Source organism: Misgurnus anguillicaudatus, chromosome 21 (assembly GCF_027580225.2).
Source record: "Misgurnus anguillicaudatus chromosome 21, ASM2758022v2, whole genome shotgun sequence".
Classification (NCBI taxonomy): domain Eukaryota; kingdom Metazoa; phylum Chordata; class Actinopteri; order Cypriniformes; family Cobitidae; genus Misgurnus; species Misgurnus anguillicaudatus.
In genome coordinates, this window is record NC_073357.2 from 9,279,738 (window position 1) to 9,301,335 (window position 21,598).

Below are 21,598 nucleotides of genomic sequence, written 5' to 3' on the forward strand. Positions count from 1 at the left end.
GCCGTCCAGCTTACAACACTGTCGCAAAAAAGACGTCATCCGGCAGGTTTCTTTGCTGCAGGATGACGTGTTTGACAGCTTAAATCCGATTGGTCGCTGCTGTTTGAAGCCTTGGAGATGATGTTCATGGCTACCTGATTGTATTTTTAATATGTATGTATTTTATATGTTTTTATTTTATTCTTTCCTGAGTCATTGTTGTCTTTATAAGCATATATATTAACGCGTGTCCTCCAACGTAAGGTTAGAAGAGTTTGAGTAACTTTAAATGCAATGTTGTGAATATAGTCAATAACCGCTGGCTAACTATGCTAACTATGCTAATGCAGTAACAGTTCATGCCAGTGACCGAGCTAATCAGTCTTCCTTCACATTAGTCACAAATATCATACATATGATAATATAAATATAAGTACAATTGAAATAAAGTGTGTTTGTTTTTAAAAGCAGCGGCTTTAATATTTGATTTAAGGATCGTTTTAGCAGCCCTAGCTGGTTTAGCACACCAGCTAACAGATTCATTGTTCTCTGTCCAGAAGACACAATCATGTTTATGTACATGTTGTTTACGAAACTAGATGTGATAAACCAGTTAAACTGCTATTTATGATATATACCAGATCTGAAAGCGAATATACACATTGTTATAGACAATCATGGGTGTGCAAACGCTCGCATTAGTTGTTTTTTCACAAGCTAAAAGACAATAACATCGTAATCTGCAGGCTGGCAGTAAATATATACAAACTGTGTTGTAAAGTGCAAATAATATCTAAATCCTGCTGTTGCTTGAAAGCTGTGGTGTTGGATGGCTTAATGGATTATTATATAACTTAGATGACAAAACTTTTTTATTTATATATACTGCATATACAGTACAGGTTATTTAGATGGAGAGTATTGTATATGCAAGATTTTTTATATAATTTAGGTTTGGAAACACACATACTATATGTAAGCCTAGTTATCTTTTTATTTTTTTTGCATCTGTAGAATGGAGTTGGATGTGAATATGGATGCAGAACACAAGGACTGTTTCAGATCTACGAGACATTAATGAAAGGTAATTAAGGATTACAGGGTTTTTTTATACTTTTCAGTGGATTCGACCTATTGTTGGCTTACTAGTAGTGGTCTCTATCCAATATCTCTATAACAATTTTTACAATTAAGGAGGAACTTTTATGATGCGTTTTCCTTAATTTTTCATTATTATTGATTAAACAATCCCATTCCATCTCTATAATGTAAAATTCTTAAATTAGAGGTAATGTGGTACCTTCCTAATGTCAGAAGTGTGTGTTTGGCTGTAGGGACATAGGCACATGTGACCCTTGTACTGCGAGATGTGACAGGATGCTGAACCATCACTGCAGAAGGAACCCGGAGTTACAGGAGGAGCTGCAGATCCAGGCAGCGGTGGCGGCTGGTGATGTCTACACCGTCCGTAAGATGCTGGAGCAGGGATACTCGCCCAAGATCAGAGATGCCAACGGCTGGACGTTGCTGCACTTCTCAGCAGCAAAGGGAAAGGAGCGCTGTGTGCGCGTTTTCCTCGAACATGGAGGTAAAATGGGTTTGCTTGTTATGGGACAATAGTTGGGTTTCCTTCGAATTGCAAATAGCAAAAACTCGTTAGAGGTCACCTGATGTGTGTAAATTTCAAATCTCTAAAGATGCGACCTCGCATACTGTATAGGCCTGTCACGACAGCTACTTTTCATAAGTCTGTTAATAGCCCCAGAAATAATGGCGATAGTTGATAGTATTGTCTTTTTAGGATAATTTTATGTCACTGATTATATGAGACAATAAAATAGGATAATAATGCAAGTACATCCTTTCTACGAACACAACTTTTTTATTTTTAAGAATATTAAGATAAAAAAATGCATGAAATTGGAATGTAATAAAAAATATTTAAAACATAAATAACTAATGACATTAATTTTTATGCCAACAAACACAAATGTAAACACTATGGTAATACATCACCCCTCCAAAAACGACTGAGGTCATGTTCACCTATCGCTCGATAAGTCGATATAGTCATTATCGCGACAGGCCTCAAATTTGGCAGCTCCCAAGTTTAAATGCCAAAAGTCATTAAGATATTAAGTAAAGATCATGTTTCATGAAGATATTTTGTACATATTTTACCGTAAATAAAAATGTATTTATCATTAGCAATACATGTTGCTACGGGTTTGGACAAGGCAATTTTCTCAATATTATGATTTATTATGCACCCTCAGATTCCAGATTTTCAAATAGTTGTAATTTATCTTGGACAGATATTGTCCTATCCTAACAAACCATACAATAGAAAGCTTATTTATCAGCTTTCAGATGAATAAAAAAAAAATTGGCCCTGATGACTGTTTTTGTGGTCCAGGGTCACAAATGATATTTGACAGCCAAAGCAAAAGGGAAGATTAACAGTAAACAATGTACGTGAATATTTCTTGATCACTTAAGCAATATCACATGACCAAGACTGTAAGTACAGCTTTGATTCAACTGTGCAAAAACTTGCCTTGAATACCGTATTGGTATTATATAGCTGTAAACCCTTTATTGTCATTTTAACTGTATACAACTTGTACAGGTTGAAACAAAATGTTTTTCCAGGACCAATAAAGACAACACATGACACAGTGCTGGTTAAGACAACAGAAGACACAATTAACTCCTTTATCGTAAATAGACTAAATTAGAACTAAACATTATACAGATTACACTTAAGAGAATAGTCTACCCTTTTGCCATGTTGGGCTGTGTTGTTGCCTCAACCTGGACGAATTGGTGCATATCTGTCTTTTTTCGGTGCGTGCACTGTGCGGCGCGTTGTGGATGTGTTGGCATTTGGCCTAGCCCCATTCATTCCTATGGTACCAAAAACAGTTTTATTTTGGGGCACCATACTTACTGGTATAACTCCTCATGTAACAGTCTTTAAATAGTGAAAACACAGAAGTGTTTGGTGGCTTCCCTGTTTGGTACCATAGGAATGAATGGGTCTAGGCTAAATGCTAACACATTCATGACGCGCTGTACAGTGCACGCATTGAAAAAAGATAGATATGTATTAATTCGTCTAAGTTGAGGTAATAACTTAGTTTGATATGGCAAAAGGGTAGACTATTCCTTTAAAACTACATAAAGCGCATATGTGCAAACATACAAATAGCATTTATAAACCGTAACCGTTAGGAAGCTGAAAACCAAGCACAGTTATGGAGTAGGTGCAAGATTTGTCGCTTTTGTGCGTGGTTATTAATGTTCCAGTAGCTCAACAGCCCAAAGGTTGTGGGTTCAAGGCAACATACTGATACAAATGTATAGGTTAAGTGCATTCTAAATCACTTTGGATAAAGGTGTCTGCCAAATGCATGAAATGTAAAAAATAAAACGTAAACTTTTCAGGCCAATGACCCCTTAATTGATAAAGAGGGGGAGCAGAGACACCCAGTACATATATTAAATTAAAACTGGATTTACATACTTTGATTTTACATTACAAAGATATTAAAAATATTATTTTTTTTATATACTGTTAACATAATATATAAGACAGAATAGTTTTAATGTGGAAACCTTAATTTTAATCTAGTTTGAATTTTTATTATTCGCCTATTCATGCATTTTGTTGGATGCCTTATTTCATTTTTCAAAACAAAGTGTAAATTCAAACATTATTTGGAGGACCACTGGTTATGCTACCAGGGACCCCTAAAGTGCCCCAGACCCCCTGTAAGAGACCCCTTGTTTAGGGGATGCAACTGTCACCCTGAGCCCAGATGCTTCTGTACGTCCTATAAGTTCCTTTGAATTTGTTCAATTTGTTACACATGCCAGTATTTTAAGGTGTAGGAATGTATGCAAGACATCAGAGGGCGCTATAAAACTAGGCTATTTTGGAATATACGTCCAACAATTCAATGAACCATAGTCGGGTGTTTTACTGTGATTTTTCAGATATTGTACAGATTATACTGAATTTATATGACTGATTTTCATATAAATTGGTTAATAAATCAATATTAAATACTTTTAAATAAAAACAGCCATTTGATCAGTCAGTACCATTAAACAGGAGCTTAAAATATCAGTGGAGATGACTTTTATAATTTAACAATAGCCCCCACCTTCTTTTCTTTATTCCTCTGCTCATAAAAACACAAAGTCAAAACTATAATAAACTTTATAAGCTTTATAGCTATATAGTATTAAAAAACAAACACATATATAGTGAGTTTTTCACATAATGATGTAAAATTGTCTTATAATAATTAGGGAATGAACCAAATTTTCGTTACACAAAGCTATTTGAAAATATCAAAAATGCATTTTTTGCGTTTGGCTGAATAAGTTAATAATAAAACAATATATTTTTGAAGATGCAATCAAATAGCAACTAATGTAGAGTAAGGGGTGCGCACGCTTTGTAAGGGCCAATATCATTTTTCTGTCTTACCCCTTCCCCTTTGTGTTCGTCTTTCCCTTGCCCCTCAAAACCGAGTGAAGGGGAAGTGGTAAGACAGATCGTTCCTCTAAAAATTGAGACATCACTTGATTACCGCTTGCGTCACCTTTCCTTGCCGCTAACTGGATGCTACGTCAACAGACAAGCGTTGACATAACCTATGATGACGTCGTTGTCTTAGGTTGTGATATCGATTGCCTGAGCTGAGCTCAACATATAGCACATAACTTAGCTGCTAGCTAGCGGCTTAACTAGCAATTCAAAACAAAAACATTACAATTAAAACCGCTTGAACATTTTATTAAAAGTATCATAAAACATGAGTGTCATAATATAATATCAATTAAACTGCTGAAAATAACGTTACTCTCATTTGTGCGACTTCTTGACCGTTCGACTTTCAGCTATAAAAAATCTTGATGCCGGGCGGCTCTCCTGAGAAATTCCTACGTTAACGTTTACCCCTCTCTTTCAAGTGTGGTCCTTTTCACAATTCATTTCAAGGGCTATGTATCCCTACGCCTTGGCCCTACCCCTTGATCAAACTAAGAATTGAGACGCCACTTCGCCTCACATGAATGTGCAAAACTGAGGGGTAAGGGGAAGGGGTAAGACAGAGACCCCTAAATTTGTGTTTGTGTGGAAGCATGCTTGTCGTCAGAGAAAGATGCTTTTTTGCTATTTTCGGCCAAATAGTTTTGGTTGAAAAACATTCTGTGCATTTCTAATATGAATATGAAAGTTTTGTTGCTTAATATTATGTGATTTTTATCTATCTCTGTGACAACAGCTGATCCCACAGTGAAGGATTTCATCGGAGGCTTCACTGCCCTACATTACGCTGCCATGCACGGCCGTGCCCGCATCGCTCGCCTAATGCTGGAATCGGAGTATCGCAGCGACATCATCAACGCCAAGAGCAATGACGGCTGGACTCCTCTACACGTGGCAGCTCATTACGGCCGTGATTCCTTTGTGCGTCTCCTACTAGAGTTCAAAGCTGAGGTGGACCCGCTCAGCGATAAAGGCACGACGCCACTTCAGCTCGCGATCATCCGCGAACGATCCAGCTGCGTGCGAATTCTGCTCGATCACAACGCCAACATAGACATTCAGAACGGCTTCTTGTTGCGTTACGCCGTCATTAAAGGCAACCATTCGTACTGTCGTATGTTCCTGCAGCGTGGAGCAGACACTAACCTGGGCCGACTGGAGGACGGACAGACACCCTTGCACCTGTCGGCCCTTAGAGACGATGTGTTGTGCGCGCAGATGCTGTACACGTACGGAGCCGATACAAACACGCGCAACTACGAGGGCCAGACCCCTGTGGCCGTTTCAGTCAGCATGTCTGGCCTCAGTCGGCCCTGTCTGGACTTCCTGCAAGAGGTTACAAGTAAGTTGACTCTTTGTTTCATGTTGATGCTTTTATTTGGTGCTTGTTGCTTTCTTTAAATATTAATTAAATAATTACTCATTTTTGAATACGCCAAATGTTAGACTCACAAACAGTCTAGTGCCAAGAACTGTTTAAACTTCCCTTTAGTTAATAACTTTAGGACTTTATGGTCTGGAAACAAATTTCTTTGCCTGATTCCTTGGTTCATAAAGAGTTCAGTTAAATTTCTGTCCACCTAGATTTCCTGCCATTTTGAAAGTTTTTTTTTTTCGAAAACATACTTTTTCAAAATGCCTATAAGTCGTGTTGGACACCATTCTCCAAAAGAACCTTAAAAAGAGTCATACAGAAATCTTGCCAAGAGAAATTAGTAATGGTCAAAAGTTAAAAATAATCCTTTATATCTCCTAAAATAATCTCTGTAAATAAATTACCTTTGCAATTTAAAAAAAATCACCAACGCGGTTGCTGGGCTCAAACAAATCTCTATGCTTTGCAATGGTGTGCTTGCTATTGTATTATGTGCTTAAGCTATATTTTGTTTTAATCTCTCCTTTTACACTGATTTTGTAAAGTGTTAATTTTCTTATTTCAAGATTTTTATTCATTTTGATTGGATCAGTTAAAAAGTCATTAACACATTAATTTGCTTTTTTACTCGGGCACGTTTAAAGGGTCATGAAACGCTGTTCAGTCTACTTTACCTTCGTTTTGAAAAATGCAACTTAAATGGCTGAGGATGCTGTAAGAAGAATGGTAAAGAGTGGGTGGGGCATATGATATAATAGTGTATTTAGTGTAACAAATAATAAGATTTACTAAGAATAGCAGTATTACAGAAATAATTAAATGGAATATAATATTTAATTTAAACAAAGGTTAAGTAAAACTGTTATAGTTGAAATAACAGCATGTTTGAAGATAAGGAAAAGTCCTCAGGTGGTACCGCATCCTTGCCTAAACGCAAACTGCCTTTATGGGCAAGGTCAAAGTTTACCTGACTCTCGAAGCTTTCCCAAGAAAATTCGTAGTTGCCCGCTTATACTATGCCCTAAAAGTATGTACAGTTTTTGTTATGGAAAAGTATAGACATTTGAGTGCATTTTAAAGAGATGCTAAGTGTAATTTCGACTACTTAGTACTGGTAGGTCTAGCCCTGACCGCATCGTGGGGAAAATCATCCAACGTATTTCACCACAGAAACACCTGCGACCCATGAACGCCTCTCTCAATATAGGGTATGCATGGACAGCACTTTTCCACGTGACCACGCCGGAGATTGCCCGGTTTAGTGACAAAATGGTTGTCTGTTCTAGCGGCGGCCAGCGAAAATGGCAGTATAACTGACAATTATCAGCAAAAATTTAATTGGACTTGATAGTGAGCCTAGCAACTTTCAACACAGCTGTGGCATGAACCATCTATTTACTTCTCCTTTTGGTGTTTTTTTGGCAGTCTGTAAAACGATAGCTCCGAATTCTTGTTAAATCTGTTAGTACAGTCTATCGCACAACAGCTTTTTTCCATTTAGACGCATTTTCCCCATGTTTTTGCTGATTTCACACTTTACACAAATTCTGCCGCCCTTTATTACTATGTGTTCTTACAAAGTGTCTGGCCTGGCTGCATGGAAGACATGTATGCGCACACACAAGCGAAACGTCTTCGCATTGGCAATAACACGTAATCTCATAAATAATAATGAAACACAGACGCATCATCGCTGTACTATAGTGCTTTTCCACGATGTTGGATTTAAACCCTGAAGACATAAGAAACACAAAAAAGCTACTGTTAAAATTAACAGAAGCTAACATTGTCTTCTATGATGTGAAACACAACTTATGTTGGTTAGTGTTTCATGAAGCTTTAAAGTCCGATATTAAATGTGTTCTTCGTTTGTCACACCATAGAAAATGTGTTATTAACCATCCTGCCAAATTTAAACGATAAAAAGTTGCCAGGTTAATAATTGAAAGTTTTGAAAATCTTGGACAAATAGGCAGGATTTTCTGCTCTCAATCTCTAGGGGCGTGTCCACTGGTGGCGCTAAAACCACGCCAACTCGCTGGAAAACTGCTGATACAAATACCGATACAACCTGAATCAACCCATCCTCATCCCCATGGCGTCAGTGTTTGGCGCACTTGACCATGCGTCGGTGTGTTGGCGCGGAGGGTGTGCCTTTCGCGTCATTTTTTGACGAGCTGGGGACTTCGGTGCTGTTGCGTCTGTTGCATTCTCTTTCCTATTTTCTTGCCATTTTCGCGTCGGTTTAGGGTTAGATTTACATAATGACATCCCTACCCAAACCTAACTCTAACCCCAATGCCAGGTGACAACTGTCATACCTAACTCTAACCCCAGCGCCAGGTGACAACTGTTTAATTTCACGTACACTGTTTAATTTTGCGTAATCTAACCCTAAACCGACGCGAAAATGTTAAGAAAATAGGAAAGAGAATGCAACGGACGTAGTGGTATTGAAGTCCCCAGTTCGTCAAAAAATGACGCGAAAAGTATACCCTCCGCGTAACATATTGGCGCATGGTCAAGTGCGTCAAGTATTGACGACATGGGATGAGGATGTGTAGCCTGAATTGATGCTTGTGATTGTGCTAAAGCCACTGCAATGCTCAGTTTCTCCAAAGCGTTATCAAGCCTTCAGGCCCGCCCAAAAAAAATCATTAACTCTATTTGAAGACTATCTGAATCTTTACAATTCAGTACTCCACAGTTCACAGTGTTTATAGTGTTTCAGCAATACATTTCTAACATAGAAAGAAACAGTTCTCTGAATTTACTTTACACAGAGTTTAAACTTTATTTGAAAACGATAAAAAGCATCACTGCTGCTTCCGTCACTCTGGCATTTCCTGGGTCTTTATGATTCAGCAACAGTAAATAAATCCACTCAAGTCTTGTGTCAGCTTGTTTATAAGACTGATGGAGTTAAATCTAAATATAAAAATAAGTAATTTACTTTTATGATCTCTTTTAAAATCACACGTAAAGCACTTGAACTTTATTTCAAAATGACAAGAATATCATCAAAGGAGGGCCACTGTAGTGAAAATCTGTCAATCTGTAAGTTGAGCAAAGACTCAACTGAGACGCAGTCTAACCCTAGGCCACTACCTCCTCAACAACACCATTATGATCTCTGTGCCCCTTAGCGAACAATCGGGAGTCTAAAAAAGCGAGCTGTGTTACCTGAAGCACTAATGATCAAGTACGCAACAATGGCCACATTCCTGCGCTTTGAGTCAAGTTTGATATCACCATATCAAAGCCACCTGTCGTATAATTATTCAGGGCCCACCATGAGCACGATCCGATGTCACCTTAAATATTTATTAATGGGGCACATCAGTGGTTGGGTTTTGATGTCTGACCCAGTAATGTATAGCATTACTTAATGTCTGTACCGAAATGACTGGTGTTCTCAGCACTGAGTACATTTATTCTCTGGTTTTCTTTGTTGTCACCTGTAGTCGAGAGTTTCAGTAAGGCATTGACTATGACAGTAGACAGCGGCTGCAGATGGCCGTCTTTAGCGCTTTGTAGTGGTTTTTCCAGCTGGCTTCATTTGTGTATGCACAGCCTGTGCCATATTGTGTTGGGACTGGAAAAGCTGGCCCATTAAAACTGATAAACTGTGTGCTCTGGGTTCCTGGAACTCCTTTCTAAACTTCCCTGATACGGTGTCTTTAAGACAGCAGAAAAACACATTTTTTTTCTTGTAATGTGGGTGTACTTGTTATCTTGAGAAATGTGGTTTCGAATGACTTTATCTGCTTATCGCACAATAAGTGAACATGGCCTCTGTGGTTTTTTTGAGAGGCGATATATTGCCAAAGTGTTTACATGTGCGCTTGTTTGCATAAAAATGAATGTCATTAGCATTTTAGCCAATCACGATTGCCTCTTTTCTGTCTACTATCTGTCTCGGTAGAGTGGCATGCGCAGCTCAGGGTCCAAATGTGCACACACTTGCAGAGTGGACAGTGACAGGCAAAGAAAGAGAAAGCATTGCTCGAGCTGAAATTTCTTGCTTTTCTGATGAAGACATACATTTTGAAAGAATAATCCAACTGCAATTGGTTTTAAATCTACAACCCGCATCTCCGACGTGAATGAGACGACATGAGGAGAGAAAATTAATGTAAACGAGCCGGCATGTCTACTCTAATCAAAAACCGAGGCAATAAAACAAATAAAATTTGCTATACAAATAAAAAAGCCTAAAGCAATAAACCACCCTATGAAGCTGGGATTTACACTGAACAATGACTATTAGCTGAATAAAATTTAAATGCATATTTAACAATATTTAGAATATTTTTTCTTACATTTTAATTTCATATTAATATTTCATATTTTTTATCTTTATATTTTTCAAAGTTGTGTTCTTCGAAAGGATGTACTTGCATTATTATACTATTTTACTGTAATTTTTTCTACTATTTTAATACTATCGACATTTTATATAGTATGAAAGTAGGAAGCAGCGCCGTGCCGAGTTGCGTCTATGACAACTCTGAGGTATCAAACACCGGAAGTGTACATTAAATAGTACAAGCTTATTCAGATAGCGTCTACTTCAAAATGCAAAATATACGTTAGCAGCCAATGTTAATGATTAATGATTTGGGAGAAATATGATGTTATTTAATGTTAAACTATGTGAGTGGCGCGACAGGGATTTGAGCAACTTCCTGGGTCGTAGCTGGGCGCCGCGGACAGGCGCCACCTGCCGGTGAAGGTGTGCGTATACTCATAGAAAATTATTTTTTTTGATTGCCGTGGTGCTGCGTGTCTGGTGTGCGACCCCCCCCCCCCTTTAGCATAGTGAGCATTCACTGCCATGGGTACATTGCACATCGTGCAAATCCAAAATGGTGTCTTTACTGGAAGTACGTTATTTTGAAATTCTGCTGTTTAATCGCAAAATAATCGCGAATGTTAAAAAGTTCTCATAGTTTTTCATAAAATGAGATAATATTCTGTCATGATACAGAGTAGATAACTTGGTGAATATTTTTGGCTATTTTTTTACTAACTAATATCAAACATTTATGCGGCTGAAGTGGTTTATTATTTTAATAACATTTTTCTTAAATGTTCCTGGCGACCCAGTTTTTAAAACCACTGTATTACAGCTGTCTATGTTAAAAAAAGTCTATCTGTATCTTGAAGTTATATTTATTTGTCATATTTTCATTTTGGTTCTCTGTTTATATTATATCTCTGACTGTTTACCTATTTATTTAATTACTTGAGAACTTTTTAAAAATAATTTAATATTAGACAAGCATCTGAAGAGCTCTTTTCCAAAACACTATAAATCCATTTCAATAGTTTTCAGAAAAAGTACTTTTTTTTACCTAGACCCACACATTTTTTACATTTATTCTGTTAAAATTGTTTTTTTGCTCTGAACATGTTGAATAATGATTATTAAATCAAACATTCTATCAGCAGGCTATCGAACTATTCAGTACTTTTCATGTTACGTTAGCAGGCTTCTTCACAGGAAAAAAACTTTTTCGCGAAGTAGGAACATACAAAACGGTATTAAACAAGCCAGTTCTGAAACGAAAGTTGTACATACCAAAAACTGTTAATGAAGATCGCCTTGCAAACGGGTACCTTCTCCGGATGATGTATTAACATGATATTAATCCTCATTTTGATGAATGAATGAACATAAACAAACATCTGTTCAGAGCGCCGCCATTGGATTGTGTCGAACACTCATCGAATTCTGATTGGTCGAGAGGATAAATCGCATTAAGGCTAAAAATGGGCTCCGGCGCTTATCGCGTTTTGGTAAAAGAACGGCATCTTGTACCTACATTTTAACAAGGAAATGTAGTGATTTGGGATGAAACGTTCATGGAGCAGTGAATAAGTTCAGTACACAGCCAAATGACATGACAAACTGATTTTTTTTTTAAATGGCGTTTATCACGTTTTGGAAAAGAGCTCCTCATCTAATGTTGCATGGTATCCTAATTAGAGGAGGAAAAATCGCACATTTCTGGAAATTATTGCCGCAAAATTGGTCATTTTGATCGCAAAAATAAATTATGAAATCCTGGAGGGACTGAATATTCAGTACCTCCAGAAAAACGCGATTGTGCGATCGCGCGATATATTGCATAATCAAAGTCCGCATATTTATGCGGGGCTGCATTTTTCCAAATACGACGCACTTTCGCCGCATTAATTACATATTTCCGCGCACAAAATATGCGGGGCTTACATGATTTCATAATCTCTGCATTTTCGTAGCAAAAAGTCACATATATATTAGCAGAAAGTTGAAAAATGTTGCATTTACTTCCCAAAAGCGCAGCCGTGTCCTCTATTGCCATGGGAGCGTTATGAAGTGACGTGATTATGTGAAGTGAACATCATTGCAGCTTTTGCAAGTTTCCGCAGTTTTTGCAAGTTCCGCAATTTTCGCAAATTCCCGCAATTCCATCGCATAAATTGCATAAATATCCCGCATATTCCATCGCATTTTTTAAGAAAACGTGCCGCAAAATCGAGGATTTTTGCCCGCAACAATCACAAAAAAACTCAGCGCCGTTTTTCTGGAAGGACTATATTTAAATATATATAAATATAAATATATATAAATATATATAAATATAAATATTTATTATATAAATATATTTTTTTCTTTAAATTATACATGCATGTGTATGTATTTATTTATACATAATTATTATACATAGTACACCAACATATATTATGTAAACAAAAACTTTTATTCTGCAAACGATTAGTCGCGACTAATCGTGAGGCAGCACTAATTGCGTCGTACCACTTAAATTAATCTCTGCATGTTCAGTGTATATGCTACCGAGGCCCTAAGGTGACATTGGATTAAAAAAATCTAAAGTTTAGTTTCATTTGCTTACGCGAAACCTTCATGTGCAGAATTTTTTTTAAGTTTAGTTTCACGCTCACACATGAAACTATTGTGCGCACAATGTGAAAGGGAAAGTTTAACGTGCGCATGTGTAAGTTTAACATGCGCACGCGAAACTAAACTTTTTATTTGATTTTTGCTCCATGTCCCCTTAGGGGCTCTGTAATATGCAGACTTCAGGAACTTCAAAGATTATTTCTCCATATTTTGGATAGCAACTTAGTATTGATAAATTATTAAAATACGTTTGTGGGTCTATTGCTGTCACTATGCACTAAAAGAACCGTACAGTTTTTATAGACTTGAAAAGCAGCTGTAATCTAACCTAAAAACTTTTTGTTTCAGGGCAACCCAGGACTTTGCAAGATCTGTGCAGGATAAAGATCCGTCAGTGTATCGGCCTTCAGAGCTTAAAATTTCTGGAAGATCTCCCCATTGCCAAGGTCATGAAGGACTACCTGAAACACAAGTTCGACAATGTTTGACAGAGGCCCACATTCACTGAGCGATCCTTTAGGTTCCCTAAGACTATGCAAACTCATTTCTTTTTCTACTTGAAACCTCTGAAAGCAAGTGCACAGTTTTGTACAATTGTGTCGGTACAGAGTGAAAATGCATATTTACGGAGTAATGACTGTGAAACTGGAGCACTGTACGGCCAAGTTGATGTGTTACTCGTATGCTTGGTTTGTGAACCATGGGGGCATGCCGGGTGAAATTTCGTAACCATGTGAGAGATACATTTAGGGGAAATTATGAAGTTTGATAAGTACCAAATATCTTTTTTTTTATTAAGAAGGCCTTTGTAAGGATTTAAACTTTCTATTGTCTAAAATCTCAGACAAGGAAAAGATGAATCCCTTCATGTCGCCCCATTTTATAGTAATAAAAAATGCATGCAGTGACCGTATATTTTTTGCTCCTGAGAAATAATTTGAAGTCTTTTTGTCAATCAGGTTATAAACATTATAATAGCTGTTAAGAATTCAATTCAGTTTGTATTTTTTTTAATCATAGCAAAAGCAAGTTGTCCTCATGGTTAAAAATGGTTTAATTTAATTTAAATCAGTTTAATTTTATAATTCAACCATGAATCCGAGCCAGATTTATTTTCTTCAGTGTCAAAGGTGCTTGGCTTAAGTTTTTCATTTAAAGGTATAGGAAAAGGTATAGTCATGACACGTTTATATAGGTGAACATGTATACACTCATTAACAAAGATTATGTAAATAAATGCGTATGTACAGCAGATATTTTTAGACTATTTAAGCCACAAGCTTGTGTTATCAAAATGTTTAGAAATTTTGTTAAGTGATTCTGTGTTTTTCATGTGACCTGTCAAGGGCTTTGATGTGAGAACGTTTGAACCTGTAATTAAAAGATTGACAGAATCATTTACGTTATTTTTGATGCTTAATTTAAAATGAATTGGCCGTAGCTTTTGGTTTATACTTCTAAAAACAATCTTCAGTATCAAATACTTTTTTCCAGTTTTTCCTAATCTAGCATAACTAAATGCACTTCATTTAAACAAATAAAAACATTTGTTACGCCCTCTTGTAACGTCTGCATAGCATTAAGTTGGCACTTGCGATCATTTCATTCCATTAAAACATCAATCAAGGTGAAAAAGAGTTTTGGAAACTAATGTTGACCACTTTTAAAAATGTTAGCCTGAGTACTCTAAACATACTTTTTCACTATTAATCTAGTATTTTTTTCAAGCCAGGTCTAACACTAGCTGCCTTTATTTTCATTCACGCAGTAGAGCTCCGGCATTTCACCACATCATAATAAACACGCTTCAAGTGCATTAAATCCACCTGCCACAACATTATGTTATTTGTGTCTCTGTGTGCAGTTTTTCTTTTTTACTACAGTTGCATTGTTGTTGGTATGACTTTGCTGTATGTGTTTGTCTGACTGAAACAATCTCTGAATGAGTGCTTGTTACCGTAACGTATTGAACTTCAGAACAGGCTTCGGGTGATGTATTTCATACCACAGGGATTGCTTGAGCTTTCTGAGTTGTCTTTAATAATCGGAGGTCTTCCAAAACTTCAACTACTGAATGTATATAATCTGCTGTTGGCCGATTTTCAAGTGTACAGTTGTGTGAATAAATGGATCTCATAATGTCCTCATTTGTTAATTTTTGAAGCAGTAATTGTGCCGTGCCCATGGATTTGCATTTTTCTTTCAAAAGTTTGATGATTTCGTAATAAAATGTCTGATAAACGCATTAATTAATGGATTGCTTGTTTTGTGACTGTGTATTGTATTTGTGGTTTCACCATCACTGCCATATGTAACTCCAAAACAAACACCAAACAAAACTTTATTTAAATAATGCTTTGCTAAATATAGGCACAAATGTACAGTAGATGTTTTTGTTTAAGTACAGTATGGTTTGCGAGTTATGATTGTTATCTTAAGACAGTGGTTCTCAAACTAGGGGCCCTGAATTGGTGCCTGGGGGCTCCAGTTTAATTACATTTTATAAATTACATGAATTTATCATAAATTCTGTGTAACTTGACCTCAGAAAAATAAAGCATCTAACCAACAGCACTACATTGTATCATTTAATATGTTTTGTTTAATTCAAATTTTAAGTTTTAGAATGTTTTACTTCATACATTTTCTGGAGGGATGCACACTGATAAAGTTTGAGAACTACTGTCGTATTAACATAACTTATACACTGTCACTGGGGTGGTCCCCTTTAAGGGTTATTTTTGTACCTTTATGGGAATACAACACATTGACATAATGTATCTTTCGTGATATAGTCACGTAATTTTTTTATTTCAAAATTTTTTCGTGATTGTATAACGAATTCCTGTTTTCGTGTGATTATCACGTATTGGTTACTCAACTGTTTCGTCCTATTTTCTTACCATTGTCGCTTCGGTTTAGGGTTACATTTTGTGGCTATATGTGCTATCTGAGGCAGTCCACACTCAATTTTCCCATATGTTTACAAAAGACGATTTTTTACCTTATTATTCATTCAACTATTGTTGGATATGTGTTGATAATAGAACAAAAATAACGCTGTAGCCTTATTCCTGAGAATGAGAGCTTTCAGTTGATATAAGACTTGCCCATGTTTGTCATACTTGAAAAATATGAAATATGTGAATATTAAATCATATAAAAAATTATGGGGGGGTGATAGTGTAAATTAAGTGTAAATAACTTTCTTACAGTAAAAGATTTCTCAAAGTGATGCATATCTGGAGAAAGTAGAGAGTCTAAGCTTTCAAACAGTATCTCATATGTGTTACTGGGGTCCATGATGGACCATTAAAGATTAAAAGAATATTTTATTTGAGTCAAAATACGAAATTTTGTACCCGGGACTGGGTCCTCAGGGTTTAAGAGGTTAAATTACAACATAACGCATGTTCAAACACAGCCGGACACATTGCGGTAATGAGAATTTCAGCAGAAAATGAGATAAAATTTACAATTATAAATTCTTATGTTGAAATCACACATTGTGGAAGGTAGAACACAGTATTGTGTTAATTCTGATGCTTTTTAATGTTACTATATTACACATTTTAAAGCTAAAATCATTAGTGCCGTGGTGTTTCAATGGTTTCGTGAGAATCACCCATATAAAAAATAAATCAGAAAAAATACTATAAACCAATATATAAAGTGACATTCTAATGCAACCACCAAATCTAACCCTAAACCAAATAGACAATGGTTTGAAAAAGGAAAAAGCAGTTGAGTAACCAATACGTGATAATCAAACGAAAACAGGAATTGATAAAATCACGAAAAATAATATAAAAATTACGTGAGACTGGGTAGAGGATAAGCCTCTAAACATGATTTGTTATTTAGGTTAAAGTTACAGAAAATATTAAGTTGATGTACTTATTAGCATTTTTATGTTGGGACAACTTATTAAAATAATGCAACTTAAAACGTGTAATTAAGGGGTGGTTTCCTGGACAGGGAGACTAATCCTAGACTAAAATACATATAAGAGCTTTCCAAACTAAAAACAACTTGTACTTACATATCTTAAAATACATCAGTGCCCTTTGTTTTGCCTCAAAATGCACACAGCTAATGTTTTTAGTAAGGCATGTTTGTTTCCTAATTAATACTTAGTTTAATTAGGAAATACTTCGTTTTAACTAAGGCATAGTCCTGGCTTAAGATAATCCCTGTCTGGGAAACCACCCCAATATCAATAAATTTGAATTTTTTACTTGCACCAATTCATTAAATTAGGTAGTAACAGATGCTCTGAATTATTTTTTAGAGCGTAAAATGTTGTAGACATTCACAGAAATATAAAACATACAAGTACCATTTAAGCAATTTTACAGGTAAACAGCATCAAATATTTCTAAAAGATTTAATATAAAAGCTTTAACACATGCACAAGCTTCACAGTTCTCCCCTTATACCTTAATGTACTGTAAACGTATTGTAAACCTTAATATTTCCTTATTATTAAAATAGTTAAAATATTTTCTCACACAAGTTATGGAACAAGTTTGGAAACTTTATCAAATAAAGCCATAGAGGAAACAGAGGTTTATCTTTGTATAAACTTGAAAGCTCTAATGTTGTTTGTACTTAAAAAAGTCAAGTAATCATAACTAAACATTACACAAAATTCATAACTTAAAAATCTTATTAAAAACCATAAACTCCAAAATGTATGTGCAATGAGCTTAAAATAATCAGTAACATTACAGAAGTCATAAGGAATACCCATAAGCCTTTGCACCTAAAAATGTTGATGATTATTAATGCTTGTTCAAAGAATAACAACTGATGGGATATATAAACAATTTTTACACTCTTTGTAGTATTATTGATACTGTTTTGTTGTACATTTTTTGTGAAGTCACCATTCAGGTGATCAGTGTTTACTTTGGTATACATGGACCCTGTTTAACATGTATTTCTGTATTTCTCAGTGTGGGAACGCTCTTTCATGACAGCTGACAGATTTCTCGCTTTCACACTTTGTTTTGCTGGCCTGGTCCCTCTTTGGTGAGCTTAGTTCACTTCTCATTGTTTTGCCTCCCGACCAAAGTTTTTGGAAAAACTTGAGAGAAAACATCACCCTGTGCCATGTTATCTCAGTAACACCACAGACTTCTCAGTATGGGGCACCTTACATGACAAAGCTTGGCACCATATCAGAACTTATCCAGAGACCTAAATGCATTGTTTACTTAAGAATGGGTGATGTTTTTTGAAAAGCGATCTCTCTCGCCCAGGAATGCCGTTCTTAAATAAAAAGGTTTCTGCTTTCCTAATTCTCTTGAACCCGTGCAAGTGGGGCCTTTGCCAGAACTCTGCAGTGACCTAAGAATGTTGATGATATATTTGCGCATTCCTCTGACAAAAACACGGTGCGCTATCATTTATCGAATCACAGGTAACATTACACAATAAAACAATGGCATCTCTCTGTAGCCCATGTTTCCTTGCAGACATGGAGAACAATGTGGCTATTGTTGGTGGCCCATGTGCAACTGCTGGATAGATGGTGTCCTCAGCGATGCTAGAAACAGGTCTTCCTTGAGCTCTTCCCCTTGGGTTAGGGAAACTCCCTCTTTGTGGGCCTGTATCTCTGTTGAACAGGAAGGATCTATTTGAATGTGTGGGCTTTCTGAAATTATTTAACGCTAGCAGCCGTCCACAGAAGGAAATATGCAAAACAACTCAACACTGCTTTGTGTGTCACAGATTGTGTTTATCGCTAAACGCATAGTGTGTAGGAAGCTGGTGATTGTATAAAGGTCACTAAGCAAAGTTACACGGCATAATAGAAATTTCCATGTTCTGTCTCCATCCGTTAAATATACCTACATGTAGAGATAGCAGGGACTAGCTACTGTGATATACAGTGCATTTCTTTGTTTTGTTGTGAATCACAGTTAACATGGTATTACTCTAAAAATGCTGGGTTATTTTCAACCCAACGTTGGGTCAAAAAGGGACAAACACAGCTGTTAGGTTAAATTAACCCAGAAAATATTTGACCCAACAAAGGGTTAAAACAACCCAGCATATGTTAAATGATACAATAAACGGGTTGAGTTCAACCCTTTCTGACCCAACATTGGGTTGAAAATAAGCAACAAATTCTGTATGAATTCATTATCAAGTTCATTCACTAAAATCAATTCTTATAGTTTTATTTCTTATCTATATTAATTTGATAACTTTTAATTTTATGTATTGATTTTTTCATTTTTTGTGTTTATGTATTTACACTGAAAAAAAATGATTCATTGAATTTAATCAATTTTTTTAAGGTAAGTGGTTGCAATCGGTTTATTTGAGCTACATTTAAACAAAAAAGATTAGTAATGTAAAATAAAAAATAAAACTTTTGTTTAAATGTAGCTTAAATAAATTGATTGCAACCACTTACCTTAAAAAATTGATTAAATGCAATGAATCATTTTTTTCAGTGTACTGTATGTATAATACTCAACAAAAACACAACAATATCCTTATAAAGCTCTTTCTGATTCTTAAATGAATGTAAAACTTGGCAGAAATTGGTTTACCTTGTATATAAAAGTAAATCATTAGTTGATGCGTTACAAAAAAAATTAAGAAAAACTAAGACATAAATAAGACTCACAATATTAACTGTCTATCTTCTTTACATTAGGCCTATTTGTGTACACAAAACTGTTGGGTTATTGTCAAATCAATTTGGCTTAATTTAAATCCATGGTTTGGTTTTATCCAACTGAAACATCCCAACATTATTTAAAGTATGTTTATAGACTCTTTCAGCAGTAACAACATAAACAAGTGGCTTTCGCGGTCCGCACGTAACTTCCGGTAAACTCCGCTAAGAATAAATAACAACAAAGTTCTTTAAACGTCGTTTATTTATATAACAAGCAAAACAACAACACATAGATTACCTAGGAAACCAAAACATTTGTTTTTTTCGACAAGGCATTTGTTCAAGAGATCAGTTTAGCAACTACTCGGACCATTAAAAAAACGAAACCGGAAGTAAGGTTCGGATCCAGACGTGTATCACGTGCGTCCGATGAAACCGTCTATACAGGTTCAACATTCTATTTTTTATTCTATTTTATTCATATTTCTCTCTTTTTGTTATAAATACAAACATGACAGACAATTCCATTAAATTCCATAATTTTTATGTCACACAATAAATGTATTTTAGGTTATATGTTTATTTTATATATATAAATAAATAACAGAAAGTTTCATTTAAACATGGAAATGAACAACGCTTATAAATATATATTTACTTTTTTAAGATGATGAATTTTTTAATAGGTATTTACGAGTCTACACTGTTTCCTGACACTTATTTTTATTTTTAAAATCTGGTGATATTTTCACTTCCTTTTCGTCATTCAATTTGTTCATAATATCTGTATAGTATATACATTTTTAGCAAAATGCAAACATTTTCAGTAGATTTTAAAGCCAACTATGTTTTAATATATAACAGTACTTGTTTGTGTTTTGTATTACTTAAGATATTTAAGTTTACCATGATCTTTGAATCTGAAAATTTTCAACCCCTAGCCAAATGCTGCCCGCCTTTATCAGATTTAAAATCAGCATGGTTACTTTAAAGCTGTCTTAACACTGTACATGACAAATATTGGACGATAACACGCAAGATTCACAAATGGGCTGGGTGGGGTGCCACATCTGCAGGTGCGTAATTTTCATATCCAATTTGAGCTTTGGATGCTTTGAAAAGCAACTATACCACATGCGACACATATAACAGGTAAAAGTTAAATGGTAAAAATAGGGGTAAAAGTTTGGCCCGCATCATATTTACATTTTTTAAATCTGGCCCTCAAAAAAAGTGGTTGAAGAACCCTACCCTAGTCAGCTGACATTGGTTTAACTAAGAACTCTTTGCATCTATACGTTACATCAGTGGTTCTCAAACTTTTTCAGCGTGCGGCCCCCCTTGAATACAGTGCATTTCTTCGTGCCCCCCCCAAAGAAAATTTATGACAAATTTGTTCTAAAATGTAACATTTTAATTAAACAAAACATATAATATTATGAAAGTAGTGCTGTTGGTTAGTAACCTTATATATTTTTTTGGTTTAATAACACAGAATTCATGATAAATTAATGTATTTTATAAAATCTCATAAAACTGGGGCCCCCCTGGCACCATCTCCCGGTCCCCAGTTTGAGAACCACTGCGTTACATTATTATTACGCTCGCTAGTAAGGTTTACTCGTAGCCGCTGTACTCTGCTACTTATGTTGTCCACCGATTTGTCTGTATTTGTTCCTGCTTTTATTAATGTAAAGCTGCTTCAAAGCAATTAAATAATTGTGAAAAGTGCTATATAAATAAAATGGAAGTCAATAAAAAAATATGCTTGAATGTCTAAAAAGATTTTTGTGATAAAATAATTACAAAATAAAAATCTTGTTTAGAAAATGTTTTAATAATGTATAATGTGAACTTAATATTAAAGAAAAAGCAGGCAAAAGGAGCTCATAATAGACTGTGACTAATTTAACATTGTTTTAAAAGCATCTCAGGGTGAGACCTCATGAAGCTGCTTGATAAAATGCCAAGAGTTCATATTTGCAAATTCTAGGATGACTCCTATAAAAATATTAAATATAACATAGTTTAATTTATTTAAAATTGTGTTCACAACATAATTCCTATTTTTCGATAAATTTGCCACTCTGTAAAAAATACTTTGCTGCCTTAAAATTTTTTGTTGGATCAACTCGG

General features: G+C 35.6%; 1 protein-coding gene across 1 annotated transcript; it reads left to right on the plus strand.

The window, feature by feature from the left end:
• The first annotated feature begins 13 nt into the window (after positions 1 to 13).
• Positions 14 to 15,070, plus strand: asb7 (ankyrin repeat and SOCS box containing 7). The gene is made up of 5 exons (XM_055187462.2): positions 14 to 153; positions 994 to 1,063; positions 1,314 to 1,567; positions 5,277 to 5,882; positions 13,174 to 15,070. The coding sequence occupies exons 2-5, from the start codon at positions 1,017 to 1,019 to the stop codon at positions 13,311 to 13,313; spliced, it is 1,047 nt and encodes a 348-aa protein (XP_055043437.1). The 5' UTR covers positions 14 to 153; positions 994 to 1,016; the 3' UTR covers positions 13,314 to 15,070.
• The last annotated feature ends 6,528 nt before the right edge of the window (positions 15,071 to 21,598 follow it).

Excerpts from the sequence above, each read along its gene's own strand:
- asb7 (XM_055187462.2), top strand. The coding sequence starts at position 1,017 with ATGCAGAACACAAGGACTGTTTCAGATCTACGAGACATTAATGAAAG. Across the intron at positions 1,064-1,313 it reads CTACGAGACATTAATGAAAG|GGACATAGGCACATGTGACC; the intron begins GTAATTAAGGAT and ends GTTTGGCTGTAG. Across the intron at positions 1,568-5,276 it reads CGTTTTCCTCGAACATGGAG|CTGATCCCACAGTGAAGGAT; the intron begins GTAAAATGGGTT and ends CTGTGACAACAG.